Source organism: Paecilomyces variotii, assembly GCF_004022145.1.
Source record: "Paecilomyces variotii strain CBS 101075 chromosome Unknown C8Q69scaffold_13, whole genome shotgun sequence".
Taxonomy (NCBI): Eukaryota; Fungi; Ascomycota; class Eurotiomycetes; order Eurotiales; family Thermoascaceae; genus Paecilomyces; species Paecilomyces variotii.
Window position 1 is genome coordinate 585,642 of NW_021167152.1, and position 14,804 is coordinate 600,445.

The following is a 14,804-nucleotide window of genomic DNA, read 5'->3' on the forward strand; positions in this document are numbered from 1 at the left end:
AAGCTACATGGCTGTTCCAGAATCAGTCCAGTAGAGCATCCTCCATCTGATAAACCCTGCAGCGATCGGAGCTTTCTCCTGATCAGGAAATTCTCAAAGAATAGTCCACGCTAAGTGCGAACTGTATCAACATCTCTCGATCGCGGGCGAAATGATCTATCGCCGCCGGTAGGCCGTCAACGAGGCGGGATAGCATACTGATAGACCTTTTTTTTCTTTTTTGTCTTCGACAAAAATAGCACACTTGGTATTGTTTCAAGCCTTGCCGGTGATGAATTGAGATCCCGTAGCGTTTGCGTGACTAACGGCACGCTCAGTAGTGGCGAGGTGAACAATATTTTCATTCTAGATCTCTTTGCTAGCCGTCATGACGATCATCAACATCAGATGATATCCGATTCATATCGGGCCCATCCGAGAGATCGGGCTGTCTCAGGTTGTGCCTACACGGCTGTGCAGAGCGCAGGCCGCCAGGACATATGGTAAGGTAAGTCCCGGCGCACTCAATGATGATTTCACCGCAGTATCTTTCCCTGCTCTAGAAGATGATAAATGATGTAAAGAGAGATCAGCTGCCAACGCAAACTGCTGTTGCCACTTGCCCACAGACAAGGGGTCTGAAACAGGTCTGGGCGAAAGGTAATCTGAGACAGCATCCTTTTACCAAAATAGGACATATCGCCCACCAATGTGGTCATCAGCATGATTGAGATCAGGACGATCCTGCTGCGTTGTGATCGTGATAAGTCAAAGCAGGTAGAGTATTTGTCAATAGATGGTGGCGAGGTCGTAGATACTGCTCGGTGCATCACTCATGATGGCATCTCTGGATTGGATAGACATTGAATCTGCTTCTCTCACCGACGACCTTTCTTGCCCTTGGCAGATTTGCGCGGTCCTTGAATGCTCATGATGTCACTCTTGCTCAGATTGAGAGTGCCACCGGCGAACTTGCCAATTGATGGACCTCCAATGCCGCGTTCCCTCCTCTTCCCTGACGACTTCGACGACTTGAAGGTGGGCTTTTCAAGGATGATACCGTTCTCCCTGGCTTCGCGCCTTCTCCGGTCCTCTTTGGTCGCAGCCTTCTCCTTGATTCCTTTCCGGTGGGACATGGGCATCTTCTCTTGGCTGAATAACGATGTCTTTGCTCCCAGCGATTGTACTCTCAAGTCGAGGGCCTTGTGCCGATTCTTTCCGGTCGGGTCAAGATCATTCGCGGATTCCAACAGATGTGACTCTTTGAGCAGTCTCTGTAAAGCCAGGTCATTTTTGAGATCCATAGCGTCGTCATCACTTGCTGCCGCTTCTTCTCCTTCTTTCTTTGACGTAAACTTCGCAGTCAAGGGTTTCGACAGGTCTGGTGGTTTTGCGTTCTAGACGGCCAATATCATATTAGTATGTCGAGACGACGTAGAGGATTAGTTTAGGAAACGTACCATGAAGGCTTTACGGGCCTTTTTATCGATAGCGTCCGACGTGCTGTTATGCGAGCTGGTGTACTCGACGACTTCGACTTTCGTGCCATTGCCTTCTGCATCAGAGATACCGTCCCATTCGGATCCGCTCTCCTCATCACTACCATCATCCTCTTGTTCTTCTTCTTCGCTTTCAGAAGCCTCAGACTCTGCAGTTCGCGCACTTTTTACAGGTTGTAGATCCAGGGGCTCGAATTGACTCTCAAAATACCGCCGGAAGATATCATGAGCATCACCGGCGGTCGTATCTTCCGATCGCGCCTCTGCAGTTTCAGCAACAACGTTCCGGGAGACAGCAGCTGTCTCTCTCTTTCTCTTCCCAGGCATTTCCTTCTTCAAGCACGATCTGTGCGACACGTGTGGTTCGAATAAAGACGCGTTGCGCAGCTTTGTCGGTTTTTTTTCCCCAAGTGAACTTTTTTTTTTCTCTCTCGCGATCAAATGTCGCGGTCACGTGTGATAAGATTAGCCGTCCCTCTCTCTCCCCTTCCCCACGTCCACTTTTTAATCAAGATTAAAAAGAACGAATTAATCGCTAACGACCACCAATTTCATTTTCTTTTTTTTTCGAAAATGACTCGCTTTCGTCCGTGCATTGATCTGCACTCCGGGCAGGTGAAGCAGATTGTCGGCGGAACATTAAGTACAGTCCCTAGCGAATTGAAGACGAATTACGTATCCAAGCTCCCGGCCAGTCATTATGCGGCATTGTACAGAGATCACGACTTGCGCGGAGGCCATGTCGTGATGCTTGGACCGGGGAATGACGAGGCGGCAAAAGAAGCCCTGAGGACTTGGCCTGGTGGATTACAGGTGGCGGGGGGTATTACGGATAAAAATGCACAGTATTGGATTGATCAGGGAGCTGAGAAGGTGAGGTGTATCCTGCATATTAGATGGGCTTTGTCTTTTGGTTTGGTTTCTGTGACCAGGTTGTGATTGATTATATGTTTCTGGGGTGTATACTTGATGTTTATGATGGGTTATTTATTTTTATTTTTAATTTGCCTTCTTCTCTTCTTAGAATTCCAGCTATGCAACAACGCAGAGGCAGTATACTAACTAGATTACCAGGTGATCATCACATCGTTCCTATTCCCCGAGGGCAAGTTCTCCAAAGAACGCTTAGAAGCCGTCCTCTCCGCTCTCGGCGGCGACAAGTCAAAGCTGGTCTTGGACTTGAGCTGTCGAAGAAAGGATAACACATGGTTCGTAGCCATGAATCGATGGCAGACCATCACCGAGATGGAAATCAACCAAGGTTAGTCTCACTTCACCCACCATACTATGTCTACCCACTAAATCAGCCACTTACTCTTCTGTTACAGAATCGATATCCATGCTCGAGCCATACTGCTCGGAATTCCTAATCCACGCAGCCGACGTCGAGGGCCTACAGCAGGGCGTTGACGAGGAATTGGTATCCAAACTCGCCCAATGGTGTACGATTCCCGTCACGTATGCTGGAGGAGCGCGTCATCTCCAGGACTTGGAGAAGGTGAAGACGAGCAGTGGAGGGAAAGTTGACTTGACTATTGGTAGCGCGTTGGATATCTTTGGTGGTCAGGGGGTTACGTTTGAGGAGTGTGTTAGATGGAATAAGGAGAATTAGTTACATAGAAAAAATAGACTATTATGCGGTATATTAGGACAATCCAAACTAGCTTAGGTGAAGAAGCACCTTTTTATTTCATACAATGTGTCGAATCCAAAGTACAGAAGCATGGGTATGATTTGAACCATCTAGCTGATATATCTAAGCTTCTTGAATCGCTTGACTCTAGTTCGAGGGGAATGGGGTTGCACCCATATTTATCTCCTGATCATACAAAGAATCCAGATCCTAGTGATCTAGTAGGTCCTATCTTATAATTAGAACCTCATGGAAGCGGATGATATGACAGATCACCTGGACGTACGCTTCGTGCACCGACACAATGGTCATTTGATAAGCCCGTAACAAGGCGTTATTGATTAATTGGAAATGAAAAGGTCATCGACAGTTGCTCTATAATCCACCTAGATTTAGTAAGGCGAATCCAAACTTTTGGCGTATAACTGTATCTTAGGCGGGCCCTGCTGTGTTTTTCCTACGAAGTCACTATAAGATGTATAATAGGAGATACTGGCAGTACTTACCCGGATCTTCCTCGCCGCATTCTATAGTACAATAGCTTTCTTTAGTAATCCTTTACCATTCACGATTTAACAGATAAGAGTGACTGAAATAGTAGACAATACCTGGATGAGGAGTTCTGTTTCCTAGATATTATTGTCAGCTGGCATAAAGAATAGATGTGGGACTCCTTACTGTTTGCAACTGTTTAAGGTTCTAAAGAAATATAAACTAAATAAGCTCCCTGTTTGAGTCTATTTCTAGATACGATATAACTAACGCGTATTTTTGCCTTTATTTTCTATCGATCAACAATATATTAGTGTAGTATACTAATGCGATAGGATTGGTAAATACCTTAAGGCTTTCGTTATGACTCTGTATAACTAATTGTTAGTCCATAAAGCTAATACATTGCCTTAAGGCCGCTCACCTCCAGAACTTGCTGCCAGTACTAAATTTGAGACTTAGTAGTTGCTAAAAGTGTTTTACCTAGAGCGTCTTACCTTTTTATCGTCCTTTTGAGGATATTAGAAAATCCCCCTAACAATTGAGGAACATAGGATTACTACTTACTGCCCCGATGACCTATTCGAATAATGATTTCCCGAAAATTAGTATATATGAACAATTCAACTGATATAGCAATCGCTTCGGTATGAGATAACATACCTCTCCCTAATAAGTGGTCAATAATAGAGAAACGAATGATTACATTCAATATTGAAAAGAAAGTACTAAAGGAAAGAAATTATATACCCTCTCTGTTGCTCCTAGCGGGCATCGTTTGGCCGTATGGCCCAGTTCCCCGCAAAAGCTGCACGCTAAATAAAGGTTCAATAGCACGTCCGTAACTACTAATGGGAGTAACTTACCCATTGGAATCGTGAAGACTGGTTTTGGGTCGATGAGGGAGTGGAGAGACAGGGATCTGCCATTAATTAGCTAGCTGTCAGCATATAGTTCGAAACAGAGACTATTTTATAGTCCTAGACGAAGTAATCGTTGAGTTCAGGGACACGAAAGTGAGACATATCACCTACAGCAAAAATGACGATTCGCAGGGTGACCAAAAATCAAAAGAAATAAGAGAAAGGATGTCTCGCACTGACTTTGACAGAGCAGTATCCCTTTCCCTGCGCGGAAGGAAGGTCCCTTACAGGCGTCTAGACGAAATCGGCGTTTTACCATCACGGATGATAGCTGCATTAGAAATGCAGTAATGACGTATCTGAAGCATATATATTGGAGATCTTGTAGAATATTACAAGAATGTCTATTGAATTATAATTACCGTTAATGTGATGGTTGTGTATATAGACGATATAAGCGTTGGTCCGGAAGAGTGAGGAAAAGCGAAACTGATGGAGAAGAAACTATAGTGAGGTTTCTAATACTTTAAATCTCAGGAAAAGACCAAAAAATGTAGCTTCACACTTTACGATTCCCTGGGGAAATACAGTCACGCTCTGATGGGAATGTAACTCTGCATTCATCAACTGATCTGAAATGGCAAGTTCACCCCGTGGAGAGATTAGTGAATCCTAAATGGCACGGCGGCACAGTTATCTCGAATCTCCTAGCGAGTAGTTAGGTTTTCTGTTTAACTCGAGATCTAAGGGAAGCCGATCCCATGTTCAACTCCTATAGATCCGAAGGGTCTAAGCAGGTTGTGTCCTAACGTTAGATCCTGCTGGAACAGGATGAAAAGACAGACCACCTGCAGGTAACATTTCCGCACTGACACTCCCCCTTGAGTTAGCCACCAGCACGCCCAACTGTGTTTTTCTTAGATAGGAAAACCTGAAGTTATCCAGATTTTATCAACCGGTTCGGCTTTGTCAAAAATTTATCCTCAGTAGATATAATTTTGAGTCATGAGCTTATCCAAAGCTCTTTTCAGGCCCACAATGAAAATAATGTAGCTCTTCTTTTCTTCTAGCACAAATCCATCGTTTTCGAGGTCGATTGTCCGCCGTACAAAGAAAAGTACTCGATGTGCTTCCTGAGGCGGCATCGGCGGAGGCGACCCAAAACGGCTAGCCAATGACGCTCCCACCAGGCCGACCCCGTGCCTCGTCCGCAACGGAGCGCATCGTAACGTCCTCAGAGCTCCAGAGCATCTGGGCAGATATTCACATCTACAATCACACTCCGCCTATTTTCCTGCGATTGAAATCTACGAGCTATATATTACCCCAGCCTTAAGTTCCTTGTTATCCCGTGTCGCGGCGCGATATTATCGCTTTCCCAATTTTCTCAAGCTACCTTCCTCCGACGTCCCTCCACAGTCCGTCACGATGAAGCCTGTCGTCTCTGCGCTGAATGCCTGGAGCTGGTGAGTCTAGCCTTATCAATTTGGATGAGATGATGTGGTTGCTAATATACGATGGGACAGCGTTGTGATCTCGCTCTTTGCGATCGTCATCCTCTCCGTCCTGGGTTCTCTATACGGGGTTCGTCGACCTTCCCCTGCGATCGATATCGTTGACGCCATCATGACTTGCGGAATGATAACTAGAATGATATGATATGCTAACGTAAACAGAAAAACCACCACTCCTTCACCGGCTCAGAGAATGACCCCGAGGACGGCCCGGCGGTTGCTGCGTCCATTTTCACAGCCGTGATTGTCTATGCGGTGCGTCTCACTCTTTTCGTCCTAGGAACATCATCTCGGTAACGCAATTGCTGATTGTCAATCCTAATGAAACAGGCGTTCTTCGTTTTTTGTGGTTTCCAAGCATACCTCCACCTGCGGAGCAGTCGGAGAGGAGCCATATCACTCCAATAAAGAATTGCTACTATACTATACTGTTGGGAATGGATAGCGTATGGCATTGAAGTGGGATACGAGTTCGTTCCGTGTTGTTACGGGGAAGATGGTATCGGATCTATCCCCATTCAAAGTGTCATGGACAAGCGTGGACTCGATATCACACGGCTTCTGCAAGTTATGGGTTACACGCTTTCTATTTATTGTTAAATCATTGGCTGGTTATTGTTATGGTACATACCAGGCGTCTATGCGATCTGTTTGCTCATGGTGTTTTTCCTTTTCCTTTTTCCCTCCTCGCTCTTTCCTTCCGGTGATATCTTAGGTCTCGCTGCCTTGCTGTTCGTACATCGAGTGATCAGAAACTAGACAAAACGAAAGATGAATGTTCGAACCCACCACTTCTCGCAATCAATTATCGCTCTTACATGTATAACACACTGGGGCCCCTCCGCATGTCGGGAGAGGAGATGCCCCACACAACTGGCATTGGCCTTGCCATTTGCTTGAGTTGCTTTCTAAGGTCATCCTTTGTATAATTTTAATTCCATTCATCTGTAATAGAGTTCAGCTTTTCCACTTGGCTTCCGTGATCCTGGGATTTGACAGGTTAACTATGAGCCAGGAGAACTCACAGTAAGCAAGTCTGGTAGTTATTGAGATCTTTTTCAATTGTCCATACGAAGAGTATGTGGAATAAGCCCATCTATTATTACAGTTACAGGTTGGTTCTGAATCCGAGATTACGATAGGAAGACTCGTAGGCTTGTGCGGGCTTGTCTCTTTACTGCACATCCGTGCTATGGTACTGACTCGTTTGTCTGCTTTCCGGCAGTTTCATTATCCGCTCGGGAAGCCGATGCGGTGCATGTTCGGGATGTGCTTATATTTAAAACCGGCTTGGATTATAGTTACTTGGATGATAACGAAAATCTAGAAAATGGCCGATTGTTAATGCTCTAGATGAAACTGAGTAGCTAGTTAATGGATGGATGTGATGGATGCAATCTTGATTCCGTCGAGATACTACTAGTCTATATACATGACACGCGTAATACTTTTCGTTTGTCCAAATGGATTTAATTCTCCTCAAGACCAACGCCAATAAATGCAAAGATATAAGATTCGACCAGGATATAACGCCCAGGGCTCTTTTGAGAGGCCCACCTTCCGTCTAGTCCTTTTTTGTTCACATACGTGAAATTCTAATGTCATGAACACCGTTATAGATATATGCGCGTGAAATGATTGGAAGAGAGAGCCTACTCTTCATCTTCAATCGGATCAAGCATCTTCGACATGTAAGGACCATCAAGGTGATAGCCTAGACGGGCGTAGTAGCTGCGAACACCAACGCCAGAAATAACGCTGATCTTTCGGCTGCCGTGCTCTTCTCGGGCGATGCGTTCGGCTTCTTCCATGAGCAGAGTTCCGAAACCACGGTGCTGGAACTTGCGTGGATCGCGCCCATGCAGAGGCACAGCGGAGCCGTATACGTGCAACTCTCGAACAAGACTGGTCTGCTGGCCGGTGAGTTCGGGGCGGAAGGTGTGCGTGGCAGAACACTTTCGCAGACGAAGCAGTCCAATGAGGATATCCTGCTTCGGGTCCTCGTATGCCAGGAAAGTTTCCCAGCCGCCGTTGGCTGTGTAGTCACGGCGGACTAGTTCCACCTGAGACGGACGGATCTTATTCTTCACCTCATTGATACCGACCTCACGAGTCCGTACATCGCGACAAGTCGTGCCAAAGTCCTTCATCCTGCTCAGAGCCAGCTCTCGAAGGTTTCCATTTTCAACACCTGACGTGACCAGAGGCATGGGAATATCACGCTGCACACGGTAGATACGGGTCCACGGAGGCACCAGCGCAAGGATACGGGCGACAATGTCGATCAGCGCATTGGGCGTGTAGTTCTTGTATCGGCCTGTCCTCCAGAGCTCATAGAGACCTGTTCCTCGAATGACCAGCGTCGGGTAGATCTTCAGGCCATCGGTTCGGAAGGCGGGGTTCTCGAAGTACTCGCGGAACTGGTCGAGATCGCGCTCCATACCCACGTTGGGAAGATCGGGCATCATGTGGCTGACTACCTTAAATCCTGCATCTTTGGCCAGCTTGAAAGTCTCTGCGACGGCCGCAACTGTGTGGCCTCTGTTGGTGTCCCGCGCGACGTCCTCGTAAAGACTCTGCACTCCAATCTCCAATCTCGTACATCCATAGCGAAGCATATCACTAAGGTGGGTATCCAGGCAGTAATCCGGTCGTGTTTCGATGGTAATCCCCACACATTTGATGTTGCTCATCTCACCAGCCTGAACCGCCTCGTCCACGTTATCGGTCTGATATCCACTCAGAGCGTTGTGCAACTGTGAGATGAACGACTCTCTGTAGTCGACGGGAAGCGACATAAACGTTCCACCCATAATGATGTATTCGACCTTGTCCACACTGTGTCCCAGAGACTTGATCTGATCAACACGTCCTCGAGCCTGCTCGAAAGGATCGTAACGCGCTCTGATTGCTCGCATGGATGTCGGTTCATATCCGGTATACGACTGGGTCGAATATTCGAAATCAGAATCCGGTCCACCCGGGCAGTAGACGCAGATGTTTCCGGTGTAGGCGATATGCGGGCATCGATGGGGTTTGCACATAACCGCCACCACGGCGATACCAGAAGACGTTCCTTCATCACAGGTTAGCAACCAGGAAGATATCAGAGGAGAAGGCCACACATACTTATAGGCTTCGCGATCAGCTTAGGAAGAATGTATTTTTTATAGTGCTCAGGCACGGCCGCAATGATCGCCGTGAGAGATGGCTGCGTACTCAAGTGATGCTTTTTCGACACCTGACTCCGCAGTTTGTTCAAGTTAATATCCCGCTTGGGCTTCGAGAAATCCTTTTGCGACTCATATTCCTGGATCAGGGCATTTGCGATATCTGAGCATGCCCGCATGTACCGTTCATTTTCCGGGGCCAACTTTGCGTTCTTCGACAGCTTGTGCTGCGATGGTGGGGGGATGGTCATCGTCTCGGTCGCCATCGTGGAGTCACCGCGTGACGGCGGTCGCAGGACAGGAACAAAAATAGTGTCAGTGATCAAATACAGATATAGCAACGAGCTAGACTTTTGACGCTATCTATCCCGCACCGCAAGATCCGTGGGGCGTTGGTTGGCAGCAGTCGCACTCGTAGGGAAAAAAAATAGAGTGGAGGAGGGCCGAGGCTGTTTGTCGGCTAAGAACAGAAGTCGGGAGCCGCCTAAGCTTTGTCCCCTTTGCGCAGCTCGGTGAATCCCCAGGGCGCGCCAGGACTGACCAAGTCCGTTTTGCTTTTCCCATATCCATCACTCTTCCTTCGTTTCGTGTTTGTTTGGCTTCATCCCGGCTCTTTTCGTCTCTCACAGATCGCAGTCATGCAGGCTCTTCGACGCGGTGTCTCCTCGGCCTTCCAGAACGCTGCTGCCGTGCAGCGACGCAGCTATCAACAGGCCAGCTCAGCGTATGCTCAGACTGTCAAGAATCTCCGGATAAACAGTGACACCAAGGTGATCTTCCAGGGTTTCACTGGTAAGCAGGGAACGTACGTGTCAATCAAAAAGGCCCCTCAATGCGAATAGAGCTCTGGATTTGGTGGTGTTGACACTGTTTACGTGCAGGTTCCACGCTGAACAGGCTATCGCCTACGGTACGGTCTCCAACGGTCGCCCTGGTCGATAAGCGCTCATCATCATTAGGCACGAAGGTCGTGGGAGGAACAAACCCCAAGAAGGCCGGTTCGACTCATCTGGGCAAGCCTGTCTTTGCCAACGTTAGCGATGCCGTAAAGGAAACAGGTGCTACGGCCTCTGCCATCTTCGTCCCGTAAGGACTCGCAGACATATTGGGACGAGACGCGTTCGATTGCTAATAGATCGCTAGCCCACCGCTGGCCGCTGCGGGTATCGAAGAAGCTATTGCGGCAGAGATTCCCCTCGTTGTTTGGTGCGTGTTGCGTCTATTTGGGTTGTATAGTTCATTCAGCTCACCGACTAACAATACCCTGACAGCATTACGGAAGGAATCCCGCAACATGGTAACAAGGATCTCCCCTTTACAGTTACTCTACCCGGATAAATGCTTACAGACGCTCAACAGATATGGTTCGCATCACCGACATGCTGAAGACTCAGAGCAAGACTCGCCTGGTCGGCCCCAACTGCCCCGGAATCATCGCTCCCGTGCGTCCCCACTCTCCATCACCTCCGCACTTTGGCCCACAGCCCAACGACATCTAACAATTATGACTTATATAGGGCCAATGCAAGATTGGTATCATGCCTGGATTCATTCACAAGCGCGGTCGTATCGGTATTGTCTCTCGCTCCGGAACTCTGACTTACGAGGCTGTCAACCAGACGACCCAGGCTGGTCTTGGTCAGTCTCTGGTCGTCGGAATTGGTGGTGACCCCTTCAGCGGCACCAACTTCATCGACTGCCTGCGCATCTTCCTCGAGGATGAGGAGACTGACGGTATCATCATGATCGGTGAGATCGGTGGTAGCGCTGAGGAGGACGCCGCCGAATTCCTGAAGAGCGAGAACAAATACAACAAGCCCGCCGTTGGATTCATCGCCGGTATCAGTGCTCCCCCCGGACGACGAATGGGTCATGCCGGTGCCATTGTCAGCGGTGGCAAGGGAGGCGCCGACTCGAAGATCTCCGCGCTCGAGGCTGCTGGTGTCATCGTTGAGAGAAGCCCTGCTGCCCTGGGCAAGGCCCTTCTGAATGAGTTCGTGAAGAGAGATCTCGTCTAAGATGTTATCGCCGTGCCGGTAACCGTTTCTATGCTACATTTTTTTTTTTCTTTGGCCATGTCGGATATGTGTATCTTGTCGGAGAGAGGAATTCGGGTCAGGAACATACCCTCAGCCAGACGGACAGTAGCGGCTGTTCCCGGATTAGCCGCCTAATTCTCAACTTTTCCCTTGCTCAACTTCTGGTGTATCATCATCGTTGCTAGATCTCGATACTTTTTCCCAACGAAACGAAACGTATTGATAGAGAATTCTCTTCGACTATGAGAGCGGGTGGTTCATGATGCTTCTGTATCTGTAAATAGAGCTCGTATGGCGAAATCGGTAGCCCATAGATATGCAAGACACGAAGCCGAGCTCTTCTGCCTCACTGACAGTCAAGAGAAGGCCACCTTTTCCTTCGAGTACCAAAACAAACTGCAGGTACTCACACAAAGTAAGAGTAATATCCTAATATACCATGACCTCTCGGAGGGTGTCCTCTCCTATGAGAAAATCGTATGAAGAAGAAGGGATAATAATGCTGCATAGCTCTCTCAAAGCCAATAATTTCATTCTCAACCGCTTCTACTGCACACAAGCTGGCAATCCGGACTGTTTCATACCATACAAATATCTGCCATGCGCGTAAGACCATAAACACGTGATGACAAAGAAACCCTCCCCACACACCACTCCATATATATATATATATATATCACAACAAGGTCTATCCTCTCAACATGGAGCCAAGGTAGTGTTGTGGTTAGACCCTGCCTAGGTAGGTTCTGAAGTCTAGCTATGAACTATTCGAAATCTTCATGCAGCCTTAGGGGATTACTGGAGATAAAGGAGATTGAAAGCCCCTGCCTGCCACAAGTAGGGGTGGAGGGTTTTTTCTTTTCTTCGTGGTATCCAAACTGCCTCTATGAAATAGAGGAGTTGTGGGGCTGTGAGGTTCTGGGGGGGTTTTTTTTTATTTATTGTTTTGGTTGGTGGTGTAGCGTAGTGTGTAGTATTGATCTATATGGTTTTATAGAATAAGGACATGGACTGCATTTACCTCAGTAAACTTGCTCGACAGTATATCCTCTCGAATCATACACCAACCATCTGGAGATTTTCAAGGTACAATAATAAAAATAGAGGTGATATTTAACTTACCTGAGAGAGAATATAATTGGAAATCAGGATCAAAACATCAGCGCACAAAGGACGCGCGACGTGTCATGTTTATTGTCTGTTCGTGTCACGTTCTTGGCATGATAGAGCCTGCTAGATCCCTATATTCCGGATTCGTTGTGTAATTAGGAGATGAAGAGGGGGCTAACCTCCCTTCTTCGAGACAAAGTCAAGCAAGCAAGTAGCATGGCCGGCTAGATGTTCAATATACTGTTTGCTTCCGTGCCCGTTCAGGAATCGATACAAAACCTGAGATCTGACAAGGCTCCGGGCTCATGGACCTGTGGAATCCTATATCAACAGGAGATAGCTAAGTAGTGCATGTTATCCCGAATGTATGTCTAGATTCGGCTTTTGCTTTCGTGGTTCAGGACTCGACAGTAAGTATCGGGCCTCGTGCGCGTTGACGTGTCAAACCTGTCTTCGCCTGAGTGACACTGAGAGCATGCCTTACTGGTGCAGTGCAGGTCTCGGTCGCGTCGATATTTCGCATGATCTGTTTGCCAAGCTCTTGGAAGCAGACACTCACTCTGAGTAAGTAGAGAAGAGCTGCGCATTGCCCTATCAACCCCTTTGTAGAAACAAGCTTTGGAATTGGTCTGTGTGTTTTTCATCTTGAGATCGGATATTTCTTTGACGTCTTGTTCGATCTTGCTGAAAAATTCCGATGAGATCTATATGCAGGCAGTTCGGTTGACAAGCAGATGATCAACATGTCTTGGTGGCAGTGTTCAAGAATCCCTGTCGAGTCATGTATTGCACGTTCCAGTTCCATGAACGCTTTGGACTCTTCTCCACTGCGATAAACTTTCCGATTGCTCCATGAGATGTATTTCTTCTCGGAAGATATCGTGATCGAGAACGGTTCTGCGTTATCTTTTCCGAGGTGGGTTGGGTGTGGGGGTGGGTTTGCCCAGCCAGCTCCTTTGATCCGAATCCGACATTGTGGGATATCCAGAGGTTCTTACCATACCAGATCGTTAAGATCATGGGGACCTTATGTAGTGAATGAGAGTTTTATCTGTACCCAATAAGATAACCACCTCGAACCATCTAGATAGTCTTAATATTGAGTGTTTTGCTTACAAGCCCATGCAGCCAAGAGAAACTCCCAAGCTACTCTCGCGGGTGGGTGGGTTTGCTGGACTCGATCACGCTTATGTATGTGCGATGTTACACTGATCCCAAGAAGCACATATCCGTTAGTTATTATTACTTATGCAGCCGACAAGCGGTAGTATCCCGTCGGAGAATGCGAGTTTCACTCGGGCCGGTAGGACTCATCTCATGCATGAATGAGTACAGCCGTCTTTCTTGGCATCTCGAGCTGGAGGCGACGGAGGTTGGAGGTGGCAAGTTCTTCAGGTCTGACTGACCATCTATACTTTTTAAAAGTGGTGAATTAGCTTTTGATTGTCACAGATGTGGATCTCAACTATCTTTTGTTACCAGACGTTGGTGTGTCTAGTTCCTCGCACTGGACATGGTCGAGACCTCTAGCCTTATGGCTCAATGTCTGAATGGCGCGAAATGATAGAACGTGCTCAACTTCAGACACCGAAGCAATTCTAACTCGACATTTGTTTTTTTTTTTCTGTCTTTGGACGCCGGCCTTGTCGACGAGTCAGGCCATAGCCGGTTTTCGGAGTTGGCACCAGGGGGGTACTATAACTCGTAGTGTGATTGAGATTCTTGTTTGTTAATCTTGGCAGCCCATTCCTGCAGCATCTAGTTTAGAGCTCTTTTTATTTTATTTTTTATTTTTTTCCCTTTTTTCAGTGAAGAACTTGCTGGTTTCTTGCCGTACCAAAGAGGACCTCGCAGGCCGTCATAAACTCCGAGATGAGAGGTAACTACCTAAACTATACTGACTTCTATAGGTACACTGTACGGAGTATACAGAGCATAAGTACAAGCTATTCTGAACCTAGTACCTACTACCTAGTAGCATTGACCTCAGGATAGAGGACCAGTCGGTGTCACGGCATTCTTGGCGCAGGATGCATCCGGATCGATCTAGCAGAATCGGCAAGGATTTTGTTTCCGGACGTTCTGATGGCTAATAATTTACCTAGTTAGAACTCTCGGTATGTCTCCGTGAAACTTCGGGTGACATCGCATGTGTAGTTAACTAGTCGATCTTCGCTTTCTAAGCCCTGTAGCTCGTGCTTCCTTTCGTAGAACCGACTGGGTTGCTCTTTGATGTCTTTGTGCAGAAGTCATTATAGACTAGGTAGGTAGACTACTAGACAGGCCCCCCCCCCTTCCCCCCAAAAAAATCAGGTCTTTGAATCAAGATTTGGCTTTACCGAAATAGAGGCTGGTTCCCGCGCTTGCAGTATTCCGAAGATGAGCATGTCACCGTGCACCGCCCATTGGAAACCTCAGGACCCCTAAATTACAGTAAGTACGTGAATCCCTGATTCGAAACTCCAGATTTGACCAGGTTAGGTATGTACATACATAGTTACATAA

At 47.4% G+C, this 14,804-nt stretch overlaps 5 protein-coding genes across 5 annotated transcripts; 3 read left to right on the forward strand and 2 right to left on the reverse strand.

Moving 5' to 3' along the window:
* Positions 1-600: 600 nt before the first annotated feature.
* On the reverse strand, positions 601-2,089 carry C8Q69DRAFT_98791 (hypothetical protein). Its single transcript, XM_028634256.1, has 2 exons — positions 1,440-2,089; positions 601-1,376 (listed from the first exon to the last, which is right to left on the reverse strand). Exons 1-2 carry the CDS (start codon positions 1,803-1,805, stop codon positions 858-860), a joined length of 885 nt encoding a protein of 294 aa, XP_028482108.1. The 5' UTR covers positions 1,806-2,089; the 3' UTR covers positions 601-857.
* Positions 2,052-3,090, forward strand: C8Q69DRAFT_488520 (putative 5-proFAR isomerase His6; the record flags this gene model as incomplete). The annotated part of the gene is made up of 3 exons (XM_028632054.1): positions 2,052-2,351; positions 2,553-2,739; positions 2,807-3,090. 3 exons carry the CDS (start codon positions 2,052-2,054, stop codon positions 3,088-3,090), a joined length of 771 nt encoding a protein of 256 aa, XP_028482109.1.
* A 2,593-nt stretch (positions 3,091-5,683) lies between these two features.
* C8Q69DRAFT_479303 (hypothetical protein) lies at positions 5,684-6,847 on the forward strand. Its single transcript, XM_028631434.1, has 4 exons — positions 5,684-5,932; positions 5,993-6,050; positions 6,143-6,235; positions 6,311-6,847. Exons 1-4 carry the CDS (start codon positions 5,895-5,897, stop codon positions 6,386-6,388), a joined length of 267 nt encoding a protein of 88 aa, XP_028482110.1. The 5' UTR covers positions 5,684-5,894; the 3' UTR covers positions 6,389-6,847.
* A 509-nt stretch (positions 6,848-7,356) lies between these two features.
* C8Q69DRAFT_493523 (histone acetyltransferase) lies at positions 7,357-9,665 on the reverse strand. The gene is made up of 2 exons (XM_028632189.1): positions 9,110-9,665; positions 7,357-9,056 (listed from the first exon to the last, which is right to left on the reverse strand). The coding sequence occupies exons 1-2, from the start codon at positions 9,414-9,416 to the stop codon at positions 7,633-7,635; spliced, it is 1,731 nt and encodes a 576-aa protein (XP_028482111.1). The 5' UTR covers positions 9,417-9,665; the 3' UTR covers positions 7,357-7,632.
* Positions 9,617-11,324, forward strand: C8Q69DRAFT_98882 (putative succinyl-CoA synthetase alpha subunit). The gene is made up of 7 exons (XM_028634257.1): positions 9,617-9,955; positions 10,032-10,060; positions 10,110-10,236; positions 10,294-10,356; positions 10,422-10,447; positions 10,510-10,592; positions 10,668-11,324. Exons 1-7 carry the CDS (start codon positions 9,789-9,791, stop codon positions 11,166-11,168), a joined length of 996 nt encoding a protein of 331 aa, XP_028482112.1. The 5' UTR covers positions 9,617-9,788; the 3' UTR covers positions 11,169-11,324.
* The last annotated feature ends 3,480 nt before the right edge of the window (positions 11,325-14,804 follow it).